At 44.1% G+C, this 25389-nt stretch overlaps 1 protein-coding gene across 1 annotated transcript; it reads left to right on the top strand.

Moving 5' to 3' along the window:
* Positions 1 to 7718: 7718 nt before the first annotated feature.
* DHRS12 (dehydrogenase/reductase 12) lies at positions 7719 to 25389 on the top strand. Its single transcript, XM_069972110.1, has 10 exons — positions 7719 to 7975; positions 10242 to 10375; positions 13213 to 13295; positions 13646 to 13738; positions 13873 to 13954; positions 17933 to 17994; positions 18804 to 18908; positions 19939 to 20029; positions 20631 to 20768; positions 24862 to 25389. Exons 1-10 carry the CDS (start codon positions 7920 to 7922, stop codon positions 24987 to 24989), a joined length of 972 nt encoding a protein of 323 aa, XP_069828211.1. The 5' UTR covers positions 7719 to 7919; the 3' UTR covers positions 24990 to 25389.

Below are 25389 nucleotides of genomic sequence, written 5' to 3' on the forward strand. Positions count from 1 at the left end.
GCATGTCTAATGTGAGATTTATTACAGAATTACAGAAGTCTAAAAAGATATTGCCCTCTCAACTAATATAGGGATACTTGTAGGGCTCATTTAGTAAACTTGTCTCCTTCTGATATGCTGCTGTTTTTCTTCTATTTTTGACAGCTTGTTGTCTAGGTTACGGACCACCACTCTGCTCTAAAAGCAGTGGTCTGGCTGGTCTATATATAGATACAATGGGGGAGATTTATCAACAGGGGATTTTTCTACGTGTGGTCTATTTCTGCTTTGGCAAGAATAGACTGGTCTATTTAAAGTGCAATTTACTATCAGTGATAAGCCTGGTCTATTTTCTGTGGTGCTGATTTGTTTGTCTCAGAATTGTCTCTAAATAGTCTCAGAATTGTCTCTGAATAGTCTCAGAATTGTCTCTAAATCGTCTCATTTCCCTGGTTCGCCTCCTAGGTAATAAGCATTTTCTTCTCCCTTTCTTTTTTCAGATAGCGGCATGCAGAGGATTACGTCGGATTCGTTTGGACTACGTCGATGACCGGCGGACTTTACTGTTCAATAAAATGGTCAACGAGGGGTGTGGGGGTGTTTTTATTTGAATAAAAACATTTTCTCGGTGAGTTGTGTTTTCTTTCATTACTTTACAGACTTAGTAGTGGAAGCTGTCTGATAGTCGGAATCCATAACTAAGTCAGGGCCTAGTGCTAGCCGGTATAAAATGGCTAACACTAACCGCCCCATTCTTACCCCAGTACCCAATGCCACCAGGGGTACTGAGAAGAGCCAGGTGCCAGTGGTCCCGGAGTGTCAAAATTGGCGCTCCTGGACCGGGCGGCAGCAGGCTGGTAAGATTTAGGCTGGGGAGGGCCTAAACCAATGGCTCTTCCCACCCTGGTGTTACCAGGCTGCTGTCGTTTGGTTTTTATCCCGGCTGGTTATGAAAATAGGGGGAACACTATGCGTTTTTTTTTATTATTTATTTATTTATTTTAAAAAACCGCATAGGGTCCACCCTATTTTCATAACCAGCCGGGATAAAAACCAAACAACAGCAGCCTGGTAACACCAGGGTGGGAAGAGCCATTGGTTTAGGCCCTCCCCAGCCTAAATCTTACCAGCCTGCTGCCGCCCCGGTCCAGGAGCGCCAATTTTGACGCTCCGGGATCACTGGCACTCGACTCTTTCCAGTACCCCTGGTGGCATTGGGTACTGGGGTAATAATGGGGGGTTAGTGTTGGCCATTTTATACCGGCTAACACTAAGCCCTGACTTAGTAATGGATTCCGTCTATTAGATGGCTTCCACTACTAAGTCTGTAGAGAAATGAAAGAAAACACAACACACCGAGAAAATGTTTTTATTCAAATAAAAACACCCCCACACCCCTCGTTGACCATTTTATTGAACAGTAAAGTCCGCCGGTCATCGACGTAGTCCAAACGAATCTGACGTAATCCTCTGCATGCCGGTATCTGGAAAAGAAAAGACACAAGCAAAAACAAATAGCAAGTAAGGGGTTAAGTCCCAGGGAGCCAGACTGTAACTCCCACGCCTATGCTGGAGGTCACTCAGCTTTCCCAGCATCCTGTAAGGTTAACCCTTAAGGTAAGGTTAATTGCTGCAGCGATTTCGGGGGCGGGGCTTACCGTAGCGGGGCGGAGCTTACCGGGACATTCGGGGACTGCTGCCAACTGCTGAAGAAGACTCAGCAGGTAACCCCCAGCCCCTAGCATTAACCCCCCCTCCCCCATGGAGATCGCACTGCATCTGCCCCAGCAAGGAAGGGGGCACTTAACCCCCTTCCTTGCTGGTGCAGGTACAGTGCCGGAACAGTCTGACTCCCAGGGGGTTAAGTACCCTGGGAGCCAGACTGTAACGCCCATGCTGGAGGTCACCCAACTTTCCCAGCATCCTGGAAGGGTTAACCTTACAGGATGCTGGGAAAGCTGGGTGACCTCCAGCATGGGCATGGCAGTTACAGTCTGGTTCCCAAGGGCTCAAGCCCCTGGGAGCCAGACTGTAACTTCTGTGCCAGGATTTTAAATTTCCTGCCCAGAAGCAGACTGCTTTCTGCTTTTGGGTGGGAAACCCTGTAGGCAGGGAATCCCGGCTTAATTAAGGGGATTCCCTGCTCCTCTGTACAGCTCCAGGGGGTTAGTAGTAATGCTGCTGCATCACTACTTAACCCTTTACACTCCGTGGACCGGGTGCTCTGCACCCGACCCACGGAGCAAACTCACTCCACAGTATAGGTGGTGAAATAGACCACCTCTAGTGTGGAGTGAGTTTGCGACACATGTGCGACTATTTTAGATAGTCGCACATGATAAATCATGCCTACTTTCAGCAGTAAGCTGAAGTAGGCATGATCAGTCTATGTTGGGGAAAAGTCGCAAAATTTTGCGCAGCTATGCGGTTGCTCAAAATTTTGCGACTTTTCCACTCCAAAAAAAAGGTGTAAATGTTTGATAAATCTCCCTAAATGTATCTATCTATCTATCTATCTACCAGCCAGACCACTGATTTTAGAGCAGAGTGGTGGTCCGTAACCTAGACAACAAGCTGTCAACAAAGGGAGCATATCAGAAGGAGACAAGTTGGGAATACCGCTTTAGGCTATGTTCACACAACGTACATTTTTGTAAAAGTACGGCCGTTGTTGCTAATTGCAACAAAGGCTGTGATTAATACGAAATATACGTTACGTTGCCGTCTATGGAATCCCGGCCGGAGCGTATACACATAGCATACGCTCTGGCCGGGATCTCTATTCATTAAATAGCAGCCGCAGAGAACGGCTCCGGCCTCACACTCCATTGTGTGCAGTAGGGAGTTCTGATGATCCAAACTCAGCGGCACTAAAGATCATCCAGCCGGTACGGCAGTACAGGCCGGGATGATCTTATCTGACACCAGCAGTTCCGTGACCCGGCCGGGTTATGGAACTGCTGGTCTCTTACAAGGTGTGAGCATAGCCTTAAGGTGCCTTAACACAGTGATTTTCAACCTTTTTTGAGCCGCGGCACACTTTTTATACTTAAAAAATCCCGGGGCACACCACCAACCAAAATGGCACAAAATGACACTAAAACAGTACATATTATACATATAGTTCACGGAGTTCACTCTTGGGGGTTTTAAATCAGCTTCTTATCACCACAAGAGCTGCTTTTTAAGCCCTCAAGAGTGACATATGCCGGGCAGAGATCCTTTCAATAAATTATTCATTTTAAAAAAAGTGAAATAAAAAAGGATAACCCCCTCATATATACAATCCCATGTAACCTCATACATACAGTGCCATGTATTCCCATATATATATATACATATATATATATATATATATAACAGTCCCATGAAAACTCATACATACAGTCCCACGTATATGAGCACATAATTATCAGCACCATATACTGTGGTGATGTGCACTGTATAGCCACAGTATATGGTGCTGATAATTATGTGGCTCATATAACTGCAGTATAAAGGGGTACAATGAGAAGTACTATGGCCATGAGGCCAGAGTACAAGTGCCCCCTGCTTTGCCCTCATACAGTAATAATGCCCCCTGCAGTATGCCCCATATAATAATAATGCCCCCTGCAGTATGCCCCCATATAATAATAATAATGCCCCCTGCAGTATGCCCCATATAATAATAATGCCCTCTGCAGTATGCCCCCATATATTAATAATGCCCTCTGCAGTATGCCCCCATATATTAATAATGCCCTCTGCAGTATGCCCCCATATAATGCCCCCTGCAGTATGCCCCCATATATTAATGCCCCCTGCAGTATGCCCCATATAATGCCCCCTGCAGTATGCCCCCATATAATGCCCCCTGCAGTATGCCCCCATATAATGCCCCCTGCAGTATGCCCCCATATATTAATGCCCCCTGCAGTATGCCCCCATATATTAATGTCCCCTGCAGTATGCCCCCATATAATGCCCCTTGCAGTATGCCCCCATATAATGCCCCCTGCAGTATGAGAATATGCACCAATAGTTTTAAAAAAAACAAAACAACAAACCATCATACTCACCTAATCGGCGCTGTGTGTTCTCCCTCCTCTTCAGGCTCCGTCCTGTGAGCCGCGGCGACTGAACCTCCGGCAGGCGTGATGACGTCACATCATCACGCCTGCCGGAGAGGTCACGTCCCGGCCTCCCATAGGCTGCTGGCATGAAGTGCTGCGGCCTATGGGAGTCAATGTCAGAGCAGGACGCTGACAGGTCCTGCTCTGACATTGTGCGCGATTGAATGTTTCGCCCGCTCACTGTGTGAGCGGGCGGAACATCAATCCATCGGCATATCCCTAGAAGCTGCGCGGCCGCAGCTTCTAGGGATATTAAAGGGACAGTTTCTAATTTCCGACCGGGATCCCGCGGCACAGCTGGCGGGTTCTCACGGCCGCGGCACCCCGGTTGGGAAACGCTGCCTTAACACATACCACATCACAGTGCATTTCACTCTGCAAGTTCCACAGCAAAATCCGCTGCTATACTGGGTACTGTCATTTTCTAAAGGCTTATATACTCACAGCAGATTTTTCATTCCGCTGCAAGAATGTAAAGCCCCTTCCCCATTAACCCAGCAGCAATACGTGACCTGTCCACGCTCAGTCTTCCTGCTCCCTGGTGCCCCAACTTAATCAGTGACTGCGGCAGGGCAGCGTACTGATTGGCTGGGCGGAACAACAGGGAGCCGGGAGCCTGAGAAGTAAGCAGGAGTATGGATAGGTAATATATTAGCCCAGCAGCTGCCGGGTTAAGTGGGAAGGGGCTTTACATTCTCGCCTCGGAATTAAAAAATCAGCTGCGAGTATATAAGTCTATAGAAAATGAGAGGACAGAGGATCGCAGAGGATTGAGACTTCGCTGCAGTACTTGCAGCATGAAATCCGCTGCAGATCCTGTACATGTGAATGCAATTCACATGTGGCAAATTTGCTGCAGATGAATGGAATTGCGAATTTCTGTAAAAAATCTGTCACATGTAAATTCACCCTGAAGATGCATGGAGTGGATTTCACTGCTGACCTGGCATTGGCCTTGATAACAGGTACACTATTAAGACTTCCACTTAGATGGTCCCCACACAAAATCCACTAAAAGCTTGCTGTGCATAAAAATACAATAAATACATTGCAAATCACTTCAGTCAGGGCCTAGAAAGTTCTGATTTGGTTATTCTGTGGAAAAAATAGTTTTACTACAAAAGTTCTGCTTGTGTAGTCCTATCCTTTTGGAGAGACTTATACAGCTGTTTGTTGCCATCTAGTGGTGATGACAGTGTTTGCACTACAGCCTCCAAAGGAGCAAAGTACAAAGGCTGCAGATCTGTGATAAACAGTCATATTTAAAGTGTCACTGTCGTGATTTTTTTTTTTGCAGAAATCAATAGTCCAGGCGATTTTAAGAAACTTTGTAATTGGGTTTATTATCCGAAAAATGCATTTTTATCATGAAAAAGCAGTTTGAAGCTCTCCCCCCTGTCTTCATTGTTCTCCTATGGAGAGAGCTAAAGAAAAGACCTAAACAGGACAACAAAGAGTTAATCTACAAATCCCTCAAGGGATAATAGATAATCCCCGGCCAGTCAGATACAAAGCCCCATCTCTAATGTGACCACTGTATCTTATGGACAGGGTATTACAAGCTGAGATTGGAATATCCATTCAATGTTTGGATAACCTCTTTAATGTCTAGTTCAGTGGCCGTTCAACTAATGGAAAGCCCCCACCATCCATAGGACGGGGAAAGAAGTGTCCATAGAATGAAGCCAGCCAGCGCTCTATTTATTCTCTATGAACATTTCCAAGGTTTCATCTGGGAAATGTTTGGCTGCCCTATAGACATTGAATAGAGAGGTGGCCCCATAGACGGTTGTAACCGGTTGCTTTTGATAATAGTCGCAGAAGGCTATAACCACAAAGATTTATAGAAAAATAAGGTATTTAATACAGAAAACAATACTTAGCTGCAGTAACAGATGGTACAGGTGCATAGTTGTTTCATCCACAATGAGATGGGGAGCCCCTTTGTATATTATGGTCTAATATACACCCATCTCCCTCGATGACCTCCAGGGTGCTGGGCACCTTCCATCCATGGTCACATACCCCCAACCTTTATAGTAAGTTTGGGTGGGGTTGAGCTTGTATGTCTATGTAGACCACTGATGACCATGAATGGAGGTTATCGGATGTTTCCCCGGCCTTGTACATATTTACCAATGGGTATTCAGTTTTACAACTACAGCTACAAGGTTCTTTCAGCCATACAACAATAGCAACAAACAACTGTATCCTCCAATTTTTACACTATTGTGAAGGTATATGGCTGGACAGTTGACATAGGCACGACAGTTACACAAGGGAATGTGTATACATACACACGCACACAACTACAATGACTTTTACACACATAGCCATACAAGGCCAGTATATATATATATATATATATATATATATATATATATTCACATACACATACATACACACACACAAGACATTAAAATAATAGATTCCTTCTCATCACATCAATAAGACACTTTCATTTTCTGAAATAAACCCATCCGGTTACAACGGTGAATGGAGTTGTCCCCATAGACGGTGAATAGAGAGTTGGCCCTATAGACGGTGAATAGAGAGGGGGTCCCATAGACAGTGAATTGAGAAGAGGCCCCATAGACAGTGAATAGAGAGGAGGCCCCATAGACAGTGAAGAGAGAGGGAGCCCCATCAATGGTGAATAGAGAGGAGGCCCTATAGACGGTGAATATGGAGGTGACCCGAAAGACAGTGACTATAAAGAGGGGACCCCATAAATTAGTTTTATGAGTTTCATAGACCTGGAACAGGATATATCTGTAGTGTATAGTGGAATGAGTGTATATACTATAGAAGCAGATGTGTAATACTTTTCCTGTGCCTGATACTCCAGGAAGGAACAGGATATATCTGTAGTGTATAGTGGAATGAGTGTATATACTATAGAAGCAGATGTGTAATACCTTACCTGTGCCTGATACTCCAGGAAGGAACAGGATATATCTGTAGTGTCTGGTAGAATACGCTGTTTTCACTATACACTACAGATATATCCTGTTCTTCCCAGGTGTATCAGGCACAGGTAAGGTATTACACATATGTTTCTATAGTATATACACTCATTCCACTATAGATATATCCTGTTCTTCCCAGGTGTATCAGGCACAGGTAAGGTATTACACATCTGTTTCTATAGTATATACACTCATTCCACTATACACTACAGATATATCCTGTTCTTCCCAGGTGTATCAGGCACAGGTAAGGTATTACACATATGTTTCTATAGTATATACACTCATTCCACTATACACTACAGATATACAGGTCTAAACTAAATAAAACCTTTTTTTTTATTTTTTTTTTTACATCTTTTCCCATTGGAAATAAGAGATGAAGCCCTATGGGTGGGGGGGGTGGTGGGGTCGCCCCCCTCTGTTTAGCTCAGGGTTGGGGATCCTTGTAGTTTAGCCACAGCTGTTTGGCTGAGGACTCCCCACCCCCTATCTAGCTAGTGATACTATACTTTGTGGGTAGGGGATCACCAGGTAGCACTAGTCACGTGGATGGACGGTCCTCCTGTCATAGAGCACTGATCCCTATGTACAGTAACACCTGCCACTAGTGGAGCGGCGTCCTGCAGTGCAGCAGGGAACCTGCACTACAACTCCCAGCAGCCCTGCCGCACATTGTCCGCCTTATGTAACGCCGGGTGACCAGTGCCGGTCATACGTAACCACGGGACGGGGCTGTCAGGGTTACACAACAGGGGCGGCCCCCGGTTACATATGCCGGTGACGTGTCCCGGAGAGGCGTGCCCGCCGTATAGAGGGTGTATGAGGAAAGGACCCGGGCTCACACACCGCCGACATGACTCTCTATAGGAACACCGTGTGGTTTGTGAAGGGGCTGCGGGAGTACACCAGGTAGGTGCCGTACTGCGAGGAGCCCCCTGTCGTAAAACAGAGAGATCAGTGTTTACAAACCTGTCGCAAAACTATAAATCCTTGCAGAAGGCTATCAGGCCATGATGGGAGTTGGAGTTGTGCAACAGTTTGAGGAATAATGATGCTGCTGTACACTATATACATGCTAGACATCCATGTGCAATGCCCAGAGTATATAGCTATTGCTTGATGCCACAGAGTAGCAGTCATGGCATGGCTGATAAGATGTATACCTTATCCTTATGTGCATTGTAATGCTGCAGCCCCGCCATTCATATACCCTGCACTGGCCGGGGGCCATGGTAACAATGGGGGCACATATTGTGTTGCATAATACACAAGACACTATGGGGGAGATTTATCAAAGGGTGTAAAATTTAGACTGGTGCAAACTACCCACAGCAACCAATCACAGCTCAGCTTTAGGCAGTGTTGAAAGGAAAGCTGAGCTGTGATTGGTTGCTGTGGGCAGTTTGCACCAGTCTAAATTTTACACCCTTTGATAAATCTCCCCCTATGTATACACAGAACACTATGTATACACGAGACACTATTATGTATGAGGCCGGCCTTAGTGTATAATCCTCCAGAAGTGCTGGCACTATGCTGGTGGACACTGTCCAGGAAATATTACTAGAAGAATACTGCCGCCAGCTTGTATAACACACAGACTTGTCACTGATATATAATCTTGTTACATAGTAAAGTTATTGTTTGACAGATCTGTGCTAAGGTCCTGATGAAAGAATCCGAGTGTAGACCAAGCCCTATGTGGTGTTACACACAGAGCGGAGATTACAGGGGAGAGGAGGGAAAAGTGGGGGTGATTGTAACAATACAATGTGTTAAAGAGGTGTAGAAGGTGACAGCCTGTCTTTAAAGGGGTTATCCTAAGATTATAATGGATCACCAAAAGACAGGTGGTAATTGTCCTGTTTGGTGGGGGTCCAAGAGGTCATACCCCCCTCAGTCATTAGATATTGGGGTCCCTTAGTGATTGGAGCAGCAGTATGGACGACCTCCCCTCTGTTCATTTATGGGACTTCTGAACATTGTCAAGCGCTGGACTTAAAGGGGTTGTCCGGCAATAAAAAATTATTCACAGAATAACACACATTACAAAGTTATACAACTTTGTAATGTATGTTATGTCTGTGAATGGCCCCCTTCCCCGTGTTTCCCCCCACCCACGCTAGACCCGGAAGTGTGGTGCATTATACTCACCGCATCTCGCGTCGTCCACGGTCTCCGATCGTCAGCAGTGACGTCTTCTTCGGGAGGCCGACGGATCTTCCCGAGTGCCGGCCACCCTCTGCAGCGTCATCCGAAGCTCAGCCGCGATTGGCTGAGCATAACTGTGCTCAGCCAATCACGGCTGAGCTTCGGATGACGCTGCAGAGGGCGTCCGGCACTCGGGAAGATCCGCCGGCCTCCCGAAGAAGACGTCACTGCTGAGGATCGGAGACCGTGGTCAGCACGTGACAGGTAATGTATAGCGCACCACACTTCCGGGTCTAGCGTGGGTGGGGGGAAACACGGGGAAGGGGGCCATTCACAGACATAACATACATTACAAAGTTGTATAACTTTGTAATGTGTGTTATTCTGTGAATAATTTTTTATCGCCGGACAACCCCTTTAAAGTGTCACTGTCGTCATAACTTTCAAAATCTAAATCAACAGTAGATGTTATATAAAGCAAGTTTGCAATTTACATTCATTTATTTATTTTTTTTTTAGTTATGAAGGAAAACATGGCACTTCCTGTTTTCTGACAGGGAACAGTCAGAAAACAGGAAGTCCTGTGTATCCCAGGCCATCTGAGCGCTCACAGAGAGAAGGCAGTCGTGTGACTGATGGACACTTTGAGCCGTGACTCTCTGTACTGGCTGGAATTCCTCTATTTAGTCTGTTTTTTTTCAACCAGCACAAATCAGAAAATCTGCCTTCAGGAGACTGGACCGGGATTTCTGGTAAGTACAGCTTTGTTTTACAGCATGATAACAAGAAGAAAAATATTGAATGTAAATTGCAAACTTGCTTTATATCACATCTACTGTTGGTTTAGATTTTGAAAGTTATAACGACAGTGACACTTTAACTTTCTGAAATTACCCCCCTTGTAAGCCCACCTGCTAAATTGCTCCATTTTGTGCAAAAAAAAACAAAACCCTTTACATTGTAAAGTGAAAGAGAGGATGCAATTGAGCTATTGTCAATAACAGGAAGATCTTGTGTTTTGCAGAGGTGGATATGAAGCTGCCGCCAAGCACTTTGCTGCAGAAGATTTGCAAGTGGATGTTAGTGGAAGATCTTACATGATCACAGGAGCAAATAGTGGAATCGGCAAAGCAACAGCTCTGGCCATCGCTAAGAAGGGTACGTATGTGGCCATTGAAATTTAGACTGAGGTTATGTTCACACACAGTAAAATAAAAGCTAAATACGGACATATCTTGGAGTGAAAACGTGAAAAAAAGGCTGTATTTTTGTAAAAGCAGATGATAAATACTGAGCATGTTCACTATGTGAAAGGTAGTACAGTGTGTGCCATCTGCTGGCCAATTTCCCATTGACTTTAATGGAGTGCATTATTAGATTGAAAATATGGCCGTATTTGTCTCTTATTTTACATAGTGTGAACATAGCCTACGGTTATGTTCCCACACAGTATTTTGGTCAGTTTTTTGCAACCAAAACGAAGAGTGGATTGAATACACAGAAAGGCTATGTTCCCACACTGTTAAAATTTAGTGGATGGCCGTCATTTAATTGCAAATAACGGCCATTGTTTTAAAATAAAGGTAATTATTTGCCATTAAATGGCGGCCAGACCCTAAATTTCAACAGTGTGTGAACATAGCCTTTCTGTGTTTTAATACTGTGTGGGAACATAGCCTAAATGTAAAAATTACACTAGGGGTCACCACTAACGGAAAACAAGACTCAGCTTACTATGCGATGGTTCCCAGGTTAAGGAGCACTAGTAGATTCTTGAGCTCGGGCCGTAATCCTGGTGAATCCAATCACAATGTGTAAGCAGTCCACAGCTCCAAGAAAAATATTTCTTTATTCAAACCTCTTTTTTTCTTAAAGATGTTTGAATAAAGCAATCATTTTATGGCTTTTGGAGCTATGGACTGCTAACACATTGTGATTGTCACCACTAACTACATAGCCCAGGAGGTAATTATGTACTGGAACCTTATCAATGTTAAAGTAGAAGTAACTAGTCGCATATCCTGTAGGATAACCCCACCAATCCTAAAAACTAGGGTGACTAGTCACATTTACAGTGAAGAAAGTGTCTGCACTTGCATTGATGAAAGTGTAAGTGAAACATTTGCGCATGCGCATTTCTCCCCCATATCTTAAATGGAGAGTGACTGCACATGGGCGGCCTATTCTCATATGAAAACCTCCATCCCATTCCTGGATAAGTTGCGGTTGGCCATATGTTGCAGGGACTTCTGAAGTGCTGCTTCAATTTTTTTTTTTTTTTTTTATTTGCTTTATTTAGGAATTGGGGTGTAATTGCTAAAATTGAAAAGTATTAAAAAAAACATCAGCTTTTCAGTACTACTTTCTGCTCTACATGTACATATTAAGGCTATGTTCACACTACGTGAACGGCCGGTCTTAGCCCGCGGAGCTCTGATGCGGGCGCATCAGTGTGCGCCCGCATCAGAGCTTCCCATAGCCCACCGTGAAGCAATTCCGGCCGCAGAAAACTGACATGTCAGTTTTTTCTGGCGCCGCACGGGATCCCGCCCGGAGCGCATACGATGTGTGTATGCTCTGGCTGGGATCCCATTAAAAATAAAGCTATGTCCCACCCCGCAAAACTACGGCTGTAGTTCTGCGGCGAGAACTACGGCCGTAGTTTTACATAGTGTGAACATAGCCTAAAGGGCAAGCGTAAAAAAAAACATAACAGGGTAGGCTGGGCGTTGGTGGGAACATAATAATGAAGCATAACTTACACATCCAAGTGCCTCTGCAGCACCATCCCGCACATTCACCCGCTGGTCTCCTGTATCTTTTGGTCCCTTGATATCACAACCCCGCTCAGAAATGCCTGTCCAGCCAGTCAGTGACTGAGGCAGGACTCCTCTGCAGTCACCGATTGGCTGAGCAGGTAGTTCCTGTGGTGTGATGACACAGGTACTGGGAGATACAGGAGACTGGAGGGTGACAGTGAACTGCGATGCTTATGATTATGTTCCCACCACCCCTTTTTATCCCTGTTTTTTTTTTTTTTTTTTTTTTTTTTTCTCCTGGAGGAGCCCTTTTAGTATGTATATTATACTTCGTAACATTGGCTTGTAAAAGATCCATCTTTACATTACGGCCCAAAATGCTTCGTGTAATAAAAGGCATAGATTAGCCGACATGAACAGTGTCAGCTGATCGCTGTCTTTCATTGTCTTTCAACAAGTTGAAAACTATTAATGTGAAGAGCATTGATCCAGTGCTATTCTCCATGCGATAGGAGCGGCGGCAGCAGAGGGCCGCTATCTCCTATGAGCTCCACGGCGTGCACCCCCTGCATTTACCCATTTACTGTCGGCGTACGCAAGGGACAAGGAGCAGGTGAATCCTGACCTGTCAGGCCGGCGCTCATTTGCTCCCAGAGATTACCCTGTGTAATAGGGGCTTTATGCAGACCAATACATATCCATTGTTAAAGGGGTTATCTAGTTCTGCAAAAACATGGCCACCTTTCACCCTCTCTTGTCTCCAGTTCAGGTGTGTTTTGCAATTAAGCTCCATTTACTTCAATGGAACGGAGTTTGAAATCCCACCCAATCAGGAGATAAGAGAGGGGGAAAAGTGGCCATGTTTTTGTAGCACTGGATAACCCCTTTAAAGACTACAAACTTATCCTGTGTAGTCTAATCCTGCTTTTTTTTTTTTTTTTTTATTTTACCTTTATAATTTTAACTTCAGATGCATATGAGCAATAAATGACTGTATGCCCATATGCAATGATGGGCATCCCGTTGAGGAGTAACTATCTACAGATGAAGCCTTAAATTTTATTTTTTTTTGTAATGAAAGAGAAGTCAGTGGGCGCTGACTATGGAGCCCTGAACATCCTCTGTAATATTCTGACTGATGTCTCATTGTGTGGACGTCTCTCATTGTGAACTGTGTCGCTATTATGTACAATACACAGTACATTCTTTTTCTTATAAGGGTTTAACTTCTTCTAGGTGGCATCATTCATCTGGTATGCAGAAATAAAGAACGAGCAGAAGAAGCGCAGAAAGAGATTATTGCAAACAGCGGGAATCAGGTAAACACATTACGTTACTTGTTTGTGATCAACTTTTCCATGACTGGTTATTGGGTCAGTGATTCGTATCGTATTCAAAGTGGTTTGATACTTAATACCTCTGGAGGTCTATGGTGAAGTACTGATATGCCTTCCTGGGGCTTCTCATTCATAGCAATAGAAATAAAGCCCCTGCCTCCAAGTTCCTGCCAGTGAGAGGGGTCAATAGGCACAATAATGTATATGAGCTGGAGCATCAAGCTTAGAATATATAGGATGCATTTAGATCTTATGCCCTTGTATAGTGGTTTGTGCTCTTCTCATGTCCTCTTCTCATATGCACAGTGTAATTTATCACCATATCATTGCAGAGTATATCCGTTTACTTATTGGACATGTCCAACCCAAAAGAAATCTGTGAGTTTGCTGAGAAGTTTAAGTCTGCAAACCGACTGCATGTATTGGTGAGTTCTGCCATATCCACAGCCCAGACTCTTATTTCCCGATTTATGTATGTAGTGTGTGTGTATGTATGTATGTATGTATGTGTGTGATTATATATATGTATGTTTTACCATCTCCCATTATACCTCCATAGGTAAACAATGCTGGGTGTATGGTAAACAGTCGGGAGTTAACAGAAGATGGTCTAGAGAAGAACTTTGCCACCAATGTCTTGGGTAAAATAATAAATCTGATATGTCTTCTTTATACGTAATACAGTATATGTAATGTTTGAGGGTTTTTTTTTTTGTTTGCATGTTCTAGAATGTTTTTAGATTCAGGTCCCCTACAATATTACATCTGTAGTATAACCTGGGAGCAAAAATGCAAGTATGATAGCAGCCGAAGAAAGCGCACATCTCTATTAGGGAGGTTTAATAAGTTTACCAGCCAATAGGAAATACTATAGAATAAAACCAAAATATATCAACCATAACTTGTTAACCTGTTAAATCCCCCTGCACTGGTCCAGTGGCAATAATTTGGTGGTCCCTGATGACATCATGTATCTCCTATATGTGATTGCTGCAGCCCAGACAACCTCTGTGGTAATGCTACTATGTACGTCAGGGAAATAAACATTGACATCTTGGGACCACCTTGTTTTCTCATTAGGTTTTTATTACAATGTTTGTTTAGTTTATCTTCTACAGATGCTTGCAGGCTTCTTCTGATGTGTTCATTCTCAAAGCCTTATCTCCTCACTCCTGAACAAATATTTAAAGGGAACCAATCTCCTAAAAAGTTTATTACAGAAATGGGTTGTAGCCGCAGCCAGCACACTTCCCGGACATGCTTTTAAACCTCCCCCTCTCCCCCTGCAATGTACAGCCCGCAAACTTATTTTGTAAGTATGTAAATTGTCCCCAACTAGTCATCAGGGCGGTTAACTGCCAACAAGTAGCCCTGGTCCCCTGGGCGTTCCTGCGCGGTAACCACACCCCTCCGGGGTGCCCTGAATGACGTCTCAAACTGCATAATTGCTGTGACGTCATTCAGGGCACGCTGTCCCTTATGTTGGCATCCCCATGTCCTTACTACGCCACATAAGCGCAGTACAGCAATCTCCATCAATGAGTTGGAGGCTATTCTGCACTTGCGCAGTGCAGCACGGATCGAACCCGATGTGCTGCTTAGTAAGGACATGGGCGTGCCAACATGAGGGACAGCGTGCCCTGAATGATGTCACAGCAATTAATTAGTTTGAATCGCACCCAGAAGGGTGTAATTACCGTGCAGGAGGGCCCATGGGACTTTGGCTACCTGACTACTTGGGGACAACTTACATACAGCGTGCCAAGTTTATAAAGTAAGTTTGCGGGTTGAACATTGCAGGGAGGCATGTCTGGGAAGTAAGCTGGGTGCTGCTACAGCACATTTGCATAGCGTGATAGACTTTTTTCTTAGGTGATTGGTTCCCTTTAAGGGGAAACTGACAGGACAGATATGCATATATCCATGCTGACTGTTTCCTGTTGCCCATTACACATGCATCCCATGCATACCTTTTAGCAATGCTATGTGAAAAACACAAAAACATTGTTTATTCTTAGCGGACAGTGTCACAGATATGGGTCTGTGACAATGTCGGCTCCTCCCCTGCTCTCTGGCTGCCAATCATTCTGTGGGAGGTCGGGTGGCAGCCTGAAGACACAGCAGTGGTTGGAGAGCAGTGTGGGAGCTGATAGTGTCACAGACCCGCCTTTGTGACACTGTCAGCCCAGAATAAAGAACAACTTTACCACGGATGCGATTGTGTGATTGGCATCTGAAAACTGTCAGCACAGATATATGCATATCTTTGCTGTCAGTTTCCCTTTAAAGGAGGAAGGCAGGGGGGTGCAGGAAAATAAACAACCTAAACTGACCCGTTCCCGTGCCTGTGTTGCACCGCTCCTGTGTCCTGCTGGAAACCATGTATGTTATGTATACGGCTCTTCCATCTGCAACCCCACGACCCGGCTGAGCGATTGCCCACTCAGCCAACCAGTGACTGCGGCAGTGTCCCGTCCTATAAGCCCTAGTGGGCAATCACTCAGCCGGGTCTGTAACGTTGCAGCATGGCATGGAGAGCTGCAGGTCACAGGCGGCTATCAACAGGACCCCGGGGTGGCACCATGGTGCATGAGGATAGGTAAGGTTAGTTTAATATTTTCCTGCACCCCCTGGGTTTCCTGACTTTTTTTTTTTTTTTTAATTGGTGTAACTCTATATGCAAATTTATGAACAGATCAAAGGACAAAGGCTTAGAAGGTTTGTTCATGGAAATAAAGAAAAGATTTGGAGTCTGAGCTCCAAACTGTGAATAGGACACTGTAGGAGGCTGTGAAAGAGAAACCGAACAAAGTTTAGTTTACTTTTCAGTAAGATGATGATATACATCTCTGTATATGTGCTGCATGCACAGATGATGCAAAGCAGTGTGTATAGGCAGGCACAGAACACTGTGTGATATACAGAAAAAAGAGTGCCAGTGGGTCCCCAGCTTTCTTTCAATATTCTACACATTGATAATCAATACATTTGGTAATGCTGTAGCTTCCAAAGTTCCATGGCCAAGGTATACTATAATTCTGCATCACACAGTGTTGTACATCTTTCTTTTATGTTGACCATGCTCCTCTGCCTTTGGTTATGTAGCAGTAAGATATTCTGTGTTGGAATATACTGCAATGACCCCAAGTCAGTGAACTGAAGTAACCTCCAGGATCGTCCTGGCTCCAGCACCGTCAGGGCTCCATTATATTCATGCATTTTGGCTGCTAGAAGTAATATCCTTCTGCATGGAGTTACTCACAAGGCAAGAAAGATAAAGTGCTGTGTAGAAGACGAGGCCTTTTACTGTCAGGCTGTGGTTTACAGCATTGCCGGCTGTCTGCCGCATAACCACATTTTGAGCAATCCAGTGAACAGGAAGGCAGTGTGTTAATCTAATAATATTCCCGGCCGCTCCCGGGGGCCTCTCCTTCTCTGACTCAATTCATTTGGTGGTTGTGTTACAATCCTGTTACTTTGATGTTTCTTGTTACATTTTTTTTTTTTTTTTTTTTTTTTAGCAAGTAAATTTCTTTTTGCCTTTTTATATACAGTGGACTAGGAATGATTTTCATTCACCATCCATTTTGTTCCATTTTGTAATCTTTTTAGTCTATTTAAACCACAACGATCACACGGAAACATGGAATCAATAAAAGAACTAGTTTTATGTAGCTGCCGGCATTGTAGCAAGATAATTGATTTAGTAATTGTGTTAGTATGTCTCCTTCTGATCAATAAAGCCAGTAATTGTCCTTCTGTGGGTTGCTGAGTGTATAATGCACTGGCATTTATAAAGAACAATACTGGGGTAACACGATTATTACCCCCGCACAAGTTGTGTAATAGGCCCGGTAAGCGAGCGCCAATCTAGTGGATCGGCATTCACACCCTGCAGGTCTTTCCATTTAAGGCCGTGTTCACACAGTGTATTTTTTAAGACAGGGACGGCCGTTGTTGGCAATAAAACAAAAGTCGTACTTGTCTTAAAAAGTAAACTGTATTGAACTCTATTGGAACAAGGGATGTTTTTCAGACACTGTATTGAACATCTGTTGTTCAGTATGGCCATGGGAATAATTGACATTTAATTGTCAGTTATTTCCGTCCGCTAGACCATGAATAACGGACATTGTTCTTCTATGTTCACTTAATGTATGACTGTTTTGACAGCCATAAGTTGCATAGAGTTTATTGGTGACTTGGATTGCAGGCACACCCAAATGTACCCGCAATCCAAATAAAAAAAATAAAATGTTTCCGCGGACAGTATGACATTATCAGCCGCAAGAACATGTCAAACAGTGGCCGTTGTTTAAACATGGTATGAATATAGACTAAGGCGGCATTCACACGTTCCGGATATACGGTCCATAAGCTGACTGTATATCATGGACTGGACTTTTATGGAACTCCCGGCATCATAATAAATTATGATACCTGGAGTTCTGTAAAAGTAGAAGACTTCAGTCCATGATATAGAGTCAGCTTACAGACCGTAGATCACGGACACATGAATGCTGTCTTTAAAGCGTCTAAAAGTCTGTTGGCAGCTATGTGACTGAATGGGCTGATTTGCTTTGCTTTGATTTTTATGTTTTAATTTCTTTTATTCATAGGTACATATATTCTGACAAAAGCTTTGCTTCCTGCCTTGGAAAAGGAAGATAATGCCAGAGTAGTAAGTTCTCTTATTTTCCCAGCCCCACACACATTACAACCCGTATATACCAAATACACACATGTATACATCCATAACACACAGCGATATCCATACACGTTCTATATACTCTCCTTATCAGTGGGCATCCTAGTCATGCTTCACTAGTGCCTGTCATGTGACCACTGAAGCCAGTCAGCGGCCATATTGGTTGTGTGTCATACTACTGGGATCATGGCTACCAATGGTGCCAAGAGAATGACAGGTGACCCCTAAAGCTACAGTTGCAAACATGTCTGCTTTTTTTTTCAGAAACAGTGCTACACCTGTCCTCAGGTTGAGTATGGAATTGCAGCTAAGAACTACTGAAGTGAATATAACTGAGTTGTAATATCGCACACAACCTAAGGCCAGGTCTAGCAGCTGTGTGTACAGACACATGGGTGGGTGCAGTCAGAGTGACCTTCTGCAGGAGTAGTTGAGATTGGAGCCTTACTATGAACAGGCATGTTTGCATCCATGCTTTGAAAGAAGGTACAGTGTTTGGGAGTAGTGGGACTCATACAGATGTAATGAAGACATCTGGCTTTTCTCTGTACTTTTACACCATGTTTGTCCAGCAGCAGATTTAGCTAGAACAGGGTTATTTTAGTACAGGGAAATGATGTGGATCTCTGGCAATGTACTTGTTTACAAAAACTCCCAGAACAGCTAATGTAGAAGTGTGTCTCTTAGCAGCCACTTAGCTGCCTGGCATGTCTTGTATGATTATAGTCCTGGCACTGAGCGTGGGAGCCTGGTGTGTGATGGTTGTTGCTGGGTTCTTCCAGGTAACGGTCTCCTCAGGTGGTATGCTGGTTCAGAAGCTGGACGTCTCAGATCTTCAATTTGAGAAAAGCACGTTTGATGGAACAATGGCTTATGCACAAAACAAGGTAAGTGCCCTGTTCTGTATGTCTTAGAAATAACAAGATGTACAAAATGTTGGTCATAAAGAAGGATACCAGTTTTCCTTTGTTTTTATACCTTTTATTCCGGTGACATCTGTTTAATCTCTGCTCAGCTGCATCCATACATTTTCCTATGTTACTGAATTCTTGTGAACTACAAGATTACGTAAACATCTACCAGATCCCTTCTGTCAGCTCAGCCTCCTCCCTCCTTGTTTCTTTGTATGTCTCCAAATTCACAGTGCGCTGCTGAAGGTAGAATGTCTGCCCTCTCTAATGGTACCTTAGAGCAATAATCTGTGCAATCGAACGATTAACAATTTTGAATTGTAACCTTGTGTGTTTTTTTTTTTTAATAACTATCCGTGTTTAGACTGAACGATAAATCGTTTGAAAAAAATCGTTTTAAGCCCATCTTACACATAGGGTGAATTGTTGAAAGACTGTTTAGATGAAGCGATCTGCTAATTTTCAGGGAATGACCAACGACTATTTTAGAACATGTTGAAAGATCACAATAAACTATTTAGAGCTCATTTATCGTGAAAATTTGAACGATAATCGCTGTGTAAAGAGACCATCAGATCAGTTGAGCAGTGATAAAGTAAGTGAGTCCATACAATAATTAGCTACAAGTATAACACTCCTCTGGACACCCCACCTGGCTCTATCCAATCCTGATAACACTGACTGTCATGAACAGATTCTCTAGTGCACTCTCTGGAACAAAACCTAGTAGCATTCCCCTGTGTGTGTAAGAGCTAAAGTAACAGGGAGCGAAGGAGACTGTCTGTATGTAGGAAGCTGTATGTTATATAATACACTATAGTGTTAGAGGGCAGAAGATCCATGTCAGTGATCTATCACTTGCATAGGACAGAGCTAATGCAGTGATGAGACAATCTCCTATCTACTATTCTTATGCTATAAGTTTATACCCAATTTATTTAGATGAGCAACAATTATTTCAAAACCATATATTTTCATTAATTTTTATTTTTTTATTTTATTTTAGAGACAGCAAGTAATTTTGACTGAGCAGTGGGCTAAAGCACACCCAAAGGTTCACTTTTCTGTCATGCATCCAGGCTGGGCTGACACACCAGGTAGGCATCTTGCAATTCTTTACTTCCAAGATTAATTTTAGAGGGGGGGGAGGAATGTAAACAAAGTGAAGGCTCTTTCCACACTGCATTTAGCAGTGTCCTTTGGAGGTATATATCAAGATACTTCGCTGACACATACCTTTTGCAGATGCTGTGATATTTGACATATATAGTGTGTGATATTTGACATATATAGTGTGTAATATTGAAGGGGGGGGGGGGAAAAACATGGTACAGGTTTCTTTGTTGTATACGGCCCTGTGGAATAGTAAGTAGACTGTCTTCCCAAACTGCAAACAAACAGCTACACCCTAACTTAATGGACCTAAAGTTACACTCTTTGGATCTCAAGTGGTTAAATTGGGACTATTGATACTTTTACCATGGAAGCCAAGAGGTTTCCAAGCACCAAATATGCAGCATAAACAATCTTAGGTTCTCTGATGGATCTATTATGTCAAGAGGGAAAGTGATCATGCTAGGTTACACAGTGATAGCCATAATCTAGATTGTCAAATAATATTCAAAAGGTAGAATCTGAGCAGTGTAAAATGAAAGCCCTATGCAATCTCACGACTCTTTGTTGTCGTTCTCCGTTAAGCGGTGAGGTCTTCAATGCCAGACTTTTATGAGAAGATGAAGAACAGATTACGCACAGAAGAACAAGGAGCAGACACTGTGGTGTGGCTGGCAGTCTCCCCTGCTGCAACAAAACATGAAAGTGGCCTCTTCTTCCAAGGTATATACGCACAAATATATAGGGGGGTGTTCAGGGGCTGGCTGGCAAACTTTAGCCTGGGGGGCAAGTACACAGCAGTGGCCCATGAGTAGCGGATATTCGCCAGGGCCGAACCTAGACATCCCAAGCTGGCCGGGGGTGAGGGGAACATAATAAAGAATCCATACTTGTCCCAATGCCTCCGCAGTGCAGCGTCACTGCTCACAGACCGGTTCCTGCAGCTCCTGGTCCTGCAACGTCACGCACTGGGGCGAGCGGGTACTTCCTGCCGGACTTGACAATGCAGGAATGGGAGGAGCAGGATAACAGTAGCTGTGAGAGAGGTGGTGAACCTGTACTGCAGGGGCACAGGGACGGGTAAGTATATTCTTTTTTATGTTCCTCCAACCTCTGCCGTCCCAGGATTTTTATGTAAGGCCAGAGTTTAATCTGCTCTGGCTTGGATTATACCTTGTATGGACATGGACATCATACTATTACTGACCAAATCCTGTATACTTATATAACCAATAATATCAGTATACAAGGGGCAAATAATACCACCATACCATGACCACATACTACAATCACATAGTAACTACATTATAAAAGGTTACCTAATACCGTCACACCACGAGCATTACTACTATACTGGTACTACACTCCACCACACAGGGGCCAATATTACCCCATACGGTGACCAAATAGTGGTAGATACCAGCTGTACACAAGCTCTGTATACCATATAAGTACAGTGCAAACACATCCAGTGACTCACAGATGACGTTTTCTGTGTCGGTCAGGTTTCCTTTTCTTTTCGATCATGAATAATTCTTCCAACCACAAATCATCTCAGCAGTATCTGCCAGACAAACATCTTCAGCACCTTACTTTTACAGCACCTTTACCCACTTTTATACAAACTCTCCATCATAGTGCCCCTAAACAGTAACAGGAACTTCTTTAAAGACCAATCTGTAGTCACTTCCCTTTTCTGTGCCTCTTTTTAAAGTTAGGTCCCTTCTTAATGCCTGTATCTGTAATGAGACCCCCTATTTGTTCCCCATCTGTAATTGTGCCCCCTGTCTTTGCCCTCATCTTTAGTTAGGCCCCCCTTTGTGTCCCCATCTGCAGTTAGCCCCACCCTCTCCTTGTGCTAAGTGAATTGCACCCATTTGTCCTAATGAACTGTACTACTGTCCCCTAGATAAACTGTGCCTCTTATGAACTGTCTTTAATAAATAGTACCACTGCCCCCCACAACACTGTCCTCTAATGTACTGTACCACTGTCACCTCTAATGTACTGTACCACTGCCCCCCACAACACTGTCCTCTAATGTACTGTACCACTGTCCTCTCTAATGTACTGTACCACTGTCCCCTCTTATGTACTGTGCCACTGTCCCCTCTAATGTACTGTACCACTGTCCCCTCTTATGTACTGTGCCACTGTCCCCTCTAATGTACTGTACCGCTGTCCTCTCTAATGTACTGTGCCACTGTCCTCTAATGTACTGTACCACTGTCCCCTCTTATGTACTGTACCAATGTCCCCTCTAATGTACTGTACCACTGCCCCCTCTAATGTACTGTACCACTGTCCTCTAATGTACTGTACCACTGTCCCCTCTAATGTACTGTGCCACTGTCCTCTCTAATGTACTGTCCCAATCACCCCCTAATGTACTGTACCACTCTCCTCTCTAATGTACTGTACCACTGTCCCCTTTAATGCACTATACCACTGTCCTCTAATGTACTGTACCACTGTCCCCTCTTATGTACTGTGCCACTGTCCCCTCTAATGTACTGTACCGCTGTCCTCTCTAATGTACTGTGCCACTGTCCTCTAATGTACTGTACCACTGTCCCCTCTTATGTACTGTACCAATGTCCCCTCTAATGTACTGTACCACTGCCCCCTCTAATGTACTGTACCACTGTCCCCTCTAATGCACTGTACCACTGACCCCTCTAATGTACTGTACCACTGTCCCCTCTAATGTACTGTACCGCTGTCCTCTCTAATGTACTGTACCACTGTCCTCTATGTACTGTACCACTGACCCCTCTAATGCACTATACCACTGTCCTCTAATGTACTGTACCACTGACCCCTCTAATGCACTATACCACTGTCCTCTCTAATGTACTGTACCACTGACCCCCTAATGTAACGTACCACTGAGCCCCCTAAATCATTGTTTCCCAACCAGTGGCTCCTCAGATGTTCGTAAACTACAACTTCCATTATGCAAGCAGGACATGATAATAGTTGGTTTGGTAACACTTGAGGAGCGCCTGGATAGGAAGCAATGATTTATGGGTACAGTTTATTTAGTGTGATTTCTCCAACATCTGACCCTTCTGCAGTTATTAAACTACAACCCCCATTATATTCTGCCAGCAGGGCATGATAGGAGTTGTAGTTTTGTAACAACTGAGCAGCCACTGTTAGGAAGCAATGATTTAGGGGTACGGTTTATTTTGTGTGGTGTTCTCCAACATGTGACCCTCCTGCTGTTCCTAAACTACCATCCCCATTATCTCCTGCTAGAAGGGCATGATGGGAGTTGTAGTGTTTCACTAACTGAGCAGTCACAGGTTGGAGAACACTACCTAAACTCTACCTAAATTATTGCTTCCTAACCAGTGACTCCTCAGCTGTTGCCAAACTACAACTCCTATCATGTCCTGCCACCAGGATATAATGGGAGCTGTAGTTATGCAATAACTGGAGAGTCAAATGTTGTAAATAGGACAAAGCACAATGCACAATGCCCCCCCCCCCCCCCCCCATATACTTACTTCACAAGCTGGTCCGTGCTTCTCTGCTGCTCTGGCCTCTTCTGGTTAGGTCTGACCAGAGCAGAGAGATACAGGCAGTGCTAATCACACTGCAGAATCACGGAGGAAACACTGGCTGCCCAGACAGGGAGGTGAGTGTCCCCTGCTCCAGCCAGCCCTGGGCTACTGTATTGTATTGGTGTCTTATAGACCCCAGTACTATACAGTAACCCCCCCAGACCCCCTCCCCACAACCCAGGCCCCCTCCCCACAACCCAGGCCCCCTCCCCAGATACCAGTCGGGCGGTGGGCGGCTCCTCTCCCGGCAGGCGTCCTCTTCTCCCTCCTCTCTCCTCCATGTGCGTGCACTTCTCTTTGCTCAGTGATGGAACAGGCTGCCTGCTCCACCAATGAGCAAAGTGAAGTGTGAGGCAGAGTCAGCGCGGCGTTCTGTCACCGCTGCTGACTGCTAGAGAGTGAGTGCAGGGGCCGCACTTACTGTGGAAAGAATTAAAGTGGCAGTGCGGCCCTAGCAACATCCGGACGCTGCGGCCCTTAGGTGTAGTGGGGGGACCGGCCCGGGGGGCATATGCCACCCTGCCCCCCGGCCCAGCCCGCCCCTGGGGGTGTTCGATGGAGATCAATGGAAATCTAAAAAAAACTGCAAGGGATATTGATTAAACAGAAAATAGACACTATAAAGAGGAGGTTTTGCACAGACCCTTATGCATTTCAGCTGTTACAAATTTAAAATTCTCATCTTGCCTGGAGAGCCAAAGCGTTAGCTGTCCAGGCATGATGGGAATTGTAGTTTTGCAACAGCTGAAAGGCCACAAGTTTTCCTTCCCTAATCCAATGCGTATAGGTTTCCCCAGTGAGATTATGCTGTGAGAGAGTTGCAGACCAGCTTGGATAGTAGACAGGAGGGAGAGAAACGGAGAAAAGCTCAGACTAGCCCAAAGTAAAAGGGAGAATAGAGGTAAGACACTGTTCAGGGAAGAATGACACATGAAAAATAGTACTCACACAGCATATTAGAGACTATACAAGTAAATGTAAGCACAATTTAAGCCATTTTTTTGACCACCAAAGCAGTAATAAAAAAAAAAAAAAAAAAAAAAAAAAAAAAAAAGCTGTTCAAATAGTAAAGTTAACTATGTTGTGCATTGGTCCTGTGTATACAGTAGGTCTTTATACTATGAGCTACCAGCTATTTGCATGTCACTTACACTTCCTTTGCCAGATATAGGAAAACAACCTCATGTCTGTACTGCAGTTATCAATCGGAAAAGCTCAGTATTTCAGCATGTTTACTTTTTCTCTAGATCGGAAACCTGTTTCTAAGCATCTTCCCTTGGCATATACACACTCCTCCGCTGCAGATGAAGAGAAACTTCTCCAAACCTTGCAGGATATGTCTCAAAAATTTGCCACTGCTTCCTGTAAATTATAGTCCCTGATGAGGTTCCAGTTGTGTATAACTTTAAGTGGACAAACACTATATGCTAAACTAATAGAAAACACAGTAATATTACTAAACAGAAGTATACAGTATACCTTCTGTACTCTAACCCTGCACTGATTTTATTCATGTTTACATACAGGTATTGCCTGTGCTTTAATGTATTTACTACCTCTGTTTAATTATGGTTCTGATGACAGACAATGAATGCTTGCTGAGCTTCAGATAGGACAGAAGAACCGCCAACCGAGCAACTTCTGCATGTAATATATTGTATCACAGTTTTGCAAGGGAAAGGACCAACTTGAACTGATTTTATAGAAATCACCCTCAAGCCTGTTCAGAGACAGGGTTGGTTCATACTTGTAATAAATTTTTTATTTGCAATCAA

The sequence above is a fragment of the Dendropsophus ebraccatus genome, chromosome 5, assembly GCF_027789765.1.
Source record: "Dendropsophus ebraccatus isolate aDenEbr1 chromosome 5, aDenEbr1.pat, whole genome shotgun sequence".
NCBI classification, from domain to species: Eukaryota; Metazoa; Chordata; class Amphibia; order Anura; family Hylidae; genus Dendropsophus; species Dendropsophus ebraccatus.

Excerpts from the sequence above, each read along its gene's own strand:
- DHRS12 (XM_069972110.1), top strand. The coding sequence starts at position 7,920 with ATGACTCTCTATAGGAACACCGTGTGGTTTGTGAAGGGGCTGCGGGAG. Across the intron at positions 13,296-13,645 it reads TTGCAAACAGCGGGAATCAG|AGTATATCCGTTTACTTATT; the intron begins GTAAACACATTA and ends ATATCATTGCAG. Across the intron at positions 20,769-24,861 it reads AAGTGGCCTCTTCTTCCAAG|ATCGGAAACCTGTTTCTAAG; the intron begins GTATATACGCAC and ends CTTTTTCTCTAG.